Here is a 6,670-nt window from a genome sequence, read left to right as displayed (position 1 = left end):
TTCAGTAGAACCACATTTCTATCAGAGTCCAGATTCTAGAACCACATTTTTGGGTTTGGTTTTGGGTTTGCTGTCAGTCCAGATGCTCAGAAGTGGATAAATCTCAGTAAAAGATTGATAAGCTGATGAATGACCTCTGATGATGGTTGATAGATTCTTCTTCTTCTTCCTCAGTTTGTCCTCCTCATCCAGATGAAGAACCGAGGAGGAGGAGGCTGGATGGACACTCGCCTGAAGCAACGAGTGGAGCAGGTCTGAACATTAGCAAAAAAGAGATGATGTGTTCTCCAGGAGTTAGCTGGTTTAGAGCAGTAAGGTGTATGGAATGTGTCCCCATTAAAAGACACGGAGGCAGATGTCTGGTTTTGTGGTGGATTTACTGTGGCTATACAAAGGAATACAAATAACAGTCAGTGCAGAACACACCATACATAATATACATAAAATATTTATATCTGAACATAAAAGACTGTATTTAGCAATGACACATATATGACTCTATTGTGAACGAGAATACAGCACACATCGAACATGGTGAAAATTAGCTTAGTAGCTGAACATCTGCAGCATATAATGCTTAACATTAGACATAAAATCTAATTTTTATACAATATAAAAATATGCACACAACACCATACAGCACAATAAAATACCATTAAACTACACATATAAAGGAAGGATGTAATGAGCTGTACACTGCTGCATCAGTAGGAAAAAATCAGCCATCTCACATGCAGGTATGGTGCGTTCAATGGAGTTTCGAACGTCTATGGTGCGTTCATGAGCGTCAGACATCTGACATCTCACCTAAAACACAATATAAAGGAACAGTTTTCAATGGAAAACATCTAAACAACATGGACTTTCTAACACTTAGAAACGGTCGATCCGATGCTAGATAGAAAAATCCATCCTGGAAGAAAAATCAGTTCTGGCAGAATTTCACCTTTCTGATTAAACAATATCTATATTTATGGTGACAGATCAGTTCTGATAAAACGATCTGTAATTCCCCAGAACTAGCAGAGGAAACCTTTCACAGGGTTAGTGTAGGATAAAGGGTTGGTGTTAAATAATGGTGGATACTGAGTGATAGGGAAAGCTTTATGGTGATACGTTATTCAGACGCATAGCACTGCCCTAGATCAACGTTTATTTGTTTATCAGTGAAGCCAAACAGCATGAGATTAAATGTTGCTATCAGCTATGGAAATGATTAAGCTGATGGAGAACAGGAAGTCTAAATCAGTGGCATCTAGATTCAGTCCTAAGGGTTGCTTTCTGCCATGATGGATGAAAAACAGGATTATAAAGAAAAATTAATCAAGTAAAGATGCTCATAAAAAAAGTACTTAAGTACAGTAATTATGTAAATTTATTTGGTTATTTTCCACTACTGCTAAAAACTGAAGACGTTTTCTCAGAATGGTACCAGAGATGCGGTTTATGACCACCTACTGTAGAAGATCCAAAGCCATCAGTATGTTCCTGCAGCTGGTTCTGACCATGCTCCATGTTGACTGTGCTTTCAGTATATGGCCTCCAGCAGCAGCGAATATGTGGACCTTGCAGAAATGGCCGTGGACCTTCAGAGACAGTTCAGGTAATGATTCTCAGGTAGTCTCATCTGGACCCCGCTGGCCGTCTCTGGTCCATCAATTATCTGTGGATACATCTTTAGCAGCGCTCCCTGCCGCCTGAGTGGGTCAGCCGGTCCACTCCCTGCCGCCTGAGTGGGTCAGCCGGTCCACTCCCTGCTGCCTCAGTGGGTCAGCCGCTGAACACTTCTGTGGTTCTGCCCTCAGGATGGACTACGGACGGAGAAACAAGACGGCCTTTAGGATCCAGGTGGAGAAAGGTAAGAACCGGACCAACATGGTGGGCCAGGTCCAATGTGAGGCTGTGGAACTGATGAGAATCTAGACCCAGGAGGATCAGTTCTGTGACGGGGACTTAACTGCTGCTGTTCATCTGCATGTTGAAGTGTTCAAGGCCGTCAAAGAGGAGGTGGAGCTAAACGACCTGGAAAGCAAACATCTGGCCAAGAGAGCCCGGAGCAGCTGCAATGAGACCAGGTGAGCGGCCCTCCATGACCCGCTGAAGCTTTAAAACCATTCATAGCAAAGAACACATTCGAAAAACTTCTCAATCCAAAAAGATTTTTCTCAGGTTTTCTTTTTGTTAAAAGCTTTTCAGATTCTATTTTTTATCCTTTTTATTTAAATCTGAGCTTTCTGAATTCCCATCCTTCCATCTTCTCCTACTTATTCCCATCACGGTCGCGGTGGGGCCTAAAGGCGCCTAAAGTCCATGCACAAAGGCCCAGGGCCAGGAATTGAACTCAGATCCTTCTTGCTGCAAGGCAACAGTGCTAAGAACTGCTCAACTCTGCAGATATTATGAATTTAATTCTTTTGAAATCCCGCTTTTACAGATTCCCCTCTCTGCACTTCTGGCTGATCTGTGTTTAGACCGATAGAAATGAGTCTTTACTATAGTCATTCTTATTGGTCGATTGCACAGACCAATCAGAAGAGGAGAGCGGGAAATCTGTAAAAGCAGGATTTGAAAAGAAAGCAGAAGGTACTCCGGCTTCCTCCCACAGTCCAAAAACATGACTGTTACCGCATTTTCACGACCATAAGGTGCACCGTACTAAAAGGCGCAGTCTCAGTTATGTGTGCCATTATTGTATTTAACGCACAGATAAGGCGCACCGGACTATAGGGCGTGGGTTTTATATACAGGTACATGTCCTCTACTACGTTTAAATACCTCTACTGCGTATTTAAAAATAGAGCGGGAGCAAAACTGAGTATGTTTGTGCTTTATTCATGTATTTATTACAAAGTATTAATCAAACCTGGGAGCTGGCCGTGAGACAGACACATCGCTGACACAGGGCGCTGTGATCAATCCTCTGAAACAGCTTATTGACGCATAAATTAACTTAAAATGCAGAAATCTGCCAGCAGAATATGTTCGCTTTTATAATCCTGGTGCCTGCAGTTTAGATTATTTAGATGAAAAACACCTACCAGCTGCTGCGGTGAACCGCGAGGAGGCGACCCGACCAGATGCTGCTGTTGAATGGGATCCTACTGACAGCGCACCGCTGGTATGTGGGGGTCTGAGCGGCTCCGACAGAAATAATATTAGAAGGCACTTATTACATATTACATATTAAAACTACTTTACTCCCACTGATCACAGCAAATATAGCTGCAAGGCAAAGAAAGGATAGAGTAGCTCCGCCCAACGCGCGTCCGACACACTTTTGCATCACGCAGCCAGAGCAGCAAAGCTTCAGCCGCGCGTCAGAACTAAACTGGTACAAGCAGCAAAAATGAAGCAGCAGACGCGTGAACGTAGCATTACTTTGAACGGCCGGTTCAAAACGATGTCGAGCGGTTGAAGTTCCTTTGTCAGACCTCCCGGAATAACAGCAAGCACAGCGTTCATTTGTTTCCCCATGTTTTTCACATCAGCTGTGAGATGGGCACGCATGGAGTCACAGATTAACAGCGATGGTGATGAGTGGAAAAAAACACCTGGTCTCCTTACATTCACCTCCCTCAGCCACTTTTTCATCATCTCCTCAATGAGGATTTCTGCATAAAGCACATACCTGTTCTTTTATACACAATCCACGCCCACACTTCCTCCTTTAACGTTCTGATGGTGGTCTCAACAACGTCCGCAGTAACAACACACATAGGGTGCACTGCACTATAGGGCGCGTAGCACATTTTGAGGGGAAAAAAAGACGTTTATATGCGCCTTATGGTCGTGAAAATACAGTAGGTTGGCTTCTCTAAATTCTCCTTAGGTGTGAGTGTGTGAATGGTTGTTTTGTCCTGTTGCCCTGTGATGGACTGGCGACCTGTCCTGGGTGGACCCCGCCTCTTGCCCCTTGGACAGCTGGAGATAGGCACCAGCACCACTCGCCACCCCAGCTAAGATAAAGCGTGACGGAAAATAGATGGATGGATGAAAAGAATGCAAGTAATCTTCAACATTTTTGATTGAGAAGTTGATCAAATGTGCTTTCTTGAAATGGGGTTTTTGTTTTATCAATATTGGGATAAAGTTATTTCCATACTGCTGTGGTCCATATTAACAGCATTCTGCAGGAAAGGTTCAGCTCTGGCATTAGCTGCTTTCCAGAACTTCATGAAGTCTCCTAGATCAGGGTCTGAAACCTCTGAGCTGCTCTCCTTAATGCAGGGAAACCAAAGCAGCAGCAAACACTAGTGGACCTGTTGGAACAGACGTTCTGATAGGAGTTTCCAATCAGTGGTCAAACATGCACTGTTAAAAGTAGCCATAAACAACAGGCGTACGTTTCTGAAGGATTGTTTTGGACATATCCCTAAACAACTTTGGCCTGTTTGAGACATGTCCCCACCAATAAGTTAGCCTTTATTCCCCTTTCCACTCATTTACTTTAGCCAAAGCTAACAGAGGTTGGGTGCTGCTAACTGTCTTCATTCAGAGCGTTTTGAGTCAGTGTTTTTTTCCTCTCTTGTGCTGCTCCTGTGTCCTGCCTCTCGGTGTAACATAATCGGATCTGTCACTTTGAGACATCTGATTTGCGGCCGCATTTCACTGCGTAGAGAGTAGCTACGTGGTTGAAGGAGAGACACACAGCAGCACTCAGTGAATATTAACCAGCAGCTACTTCGATGTTTAAGTAAACGTTAGGAGATGGGTTGGTTAAAAAAATAGAGATCATACCACAGGAAAATCTGTTCGACAGACATACGGAGCTTTTTCAGCCAAAACTGCAACAGATTATAAGTTTATACAAGTTAATATATTGCAAGAAGCTTGAGAAAACAGTTAAAATACAGGTTAAAATTAACATGTTTTCCTATTGTGTAGAAAGAAATAGACTGCAGAGCTTCTACACATCTTGAAATGTAGTTTCTGGCATAATTATATCAGTAAAGAGGTTCATAAATCTTCTTAAACAGCACAGAGAGAAGTAGGGAGAGCTGCAGATTTAAAGGGATATGCAACATGCAATAAAATAAATCTCCAAGTTTACCAGAAAGTTTTAAAATAAAATAAAAAGCTGTTCTATAATTATAATGCAGCATATCTATATTTTTCTGGATGGATGGATGGAATTGAAATTGTTCTTCTCGGGATGCACGATATATCGGTTTTAACATCGGAATCAAATGATATTTGTTTTTTTTGTATTTTTATACAGTAATGTTTTAGGGCCCTATATATGTAATGCACTAAAAGGCATCTCTCTTACTATCTATCAATAGAAATATCAGTGTATTATGGTTCACTTGTGTTCTTAACAATAGAAAAGCATTCAATAAATATATGTTTGAGCTCATTTTTGGAAACTACATAAACCTAATGAATGCGTTCGGGTCTAGTAACTGTAGCTCCATCAGCCACCTCCCCACAAACTTTCATCACAAAGTTACACCCTTGCCATAAAATTAACATTTATTATGTGCTAAAATACGCTGCTGCAGTATTTTCAGACAGAGGGGAGGATTTCCTCATCAGACTCGAACCAGAGCAAAATGCGATCATTCAGTCAGAACCATCTTCTTGTGCTGAACTGTTGCAGTGGTTTCTAGAGTTTATTATTCAAGATTTTCACCTATTCTAGAGATTTAAATGTTGCATTTGGATTTAAGTAGCACCTCCCCTGTTTCAGAGCAGCAGCCACCTAACCTAATGACTAGATAAACCACACCACTTTTCTGGTGATTAAAATGATGATCTTTGAAGGGCTCTGGTGAGAATCCCTCCATCGGCATCTGGTTTCTGAAGGATCGCAGCTTTTTGCTTTAACCTACTGAGCTAGCACCTAGCTTTATATGCTGTAGGTGGGAACAGACTGGGAGAATCAGCTTCTCTACTGGTTTCTGTGTGAAACCAGCTGATGTCTGGTCAGAGCAGAGAATGTGTTTCTAGTCAGAGTCCAGAAACTGAACATGAAGCAACCTTCAGTTTCACAGGGATTCAGGACAATAAAACTACAGCTGTCTTCTCTCATTGGTTATCTTCTCTCCTGCTGGACATTAGTTGTTCCTTCAGAATCCAGGGTTGAGACATAGCAGCTCTCCTCAGGACAGCATAAATCGTTCAAACCGATCCTTTGTTTTCAGGGACAGCAGCAGCAGCTCGGAGGACTCCTCAGACAGCGATGAACAGGTGCTGGGAAACACGGTAAGAGAAGCCAAGACAGTTCATATTCAGAACCGTTCCTCTGCTTTATTGGGCAATGTCTGTCGACACACAATGGCTGTTGGAATCCATGGGCTAGGTCTTCAAAGGACGCTGTCTACCTGGACTGGATCCTTGGAAGTCCTTAGCTGTTTCTCAATACACTGTATGCAGAATTTTTAGGCAAATGAGTATTTCAACCACATCATCCTTTTCATACATGTTGTCCTACTGAGAAACAGCAGACTGAGAATAGAGAACGTCCCCAGATGTTTTTCTCACCCCTCCCTATTTACCCAGCACGCATCAGAGCAGACTTGTCCGTTCTTGAGACCGACAGCTATCCCAGCATGCACTGTGGCGGCAGCAGCTTCCAATGGAGCGCTCACAGAGCTCAGAGCATTAAGTTAAAAGTTCTCTTTTCTGTTGGTTAATAAAAGTATGTTTTAAGATCATTTGGGGCAAGAAC

General features: G+C 42.5%; 1 protein-coding gene across 1 annotated transcript in view; it reads left to right on the top strand.

Annotated features, from left to right (window-relative positions):
* The first annotated feature begins 129 nt into the window (after nt 1–129).
* Nucleotides 130–6,670, top strand: part of nvl (nuclear VCP-like) — a 24,703-nt gene continuing 18,162 nt past the window's right edge. The window contains 5 exon segments of the mRNA XM_015381361.1: nt 130–252; nt 1,533–1,603; nt 1,806–1,858; nt 1,985–2,075; nt 6,144–6,204. Coding sequence (XP_015236847.1) covers nt 193–252; nt 1,533–1,603; nt 1,806–1,858; nt 1,985–2,075; nt 6,144–6,204 — 336 coding nt within the window. The 5' untranslated portion in view covers nt 130–192.

The sequence above is a fragment of the Cyprinodon variegatus genome, unplaced genomic scaffold, assembly GCF_000732505.1.
Source record: "Cyprinodon variegatus isolate N-32 unplaced genomic scaffold, C_variegatus-1.0 Scaffold232, whole genome shotgun sequence".
In the NCBI taxonomy this organism is placed as follows: domain Eukaryota; kingdom Metazoa; phylum Chordata; class Actinopteri; order Cyprinodontiformes; family Cyprinodontidae; genus Cyprinodon; species Cyprinodon variegatus.
This window is presented reverse-complemented; position numbering and strand designations above follow the sequence as displayed.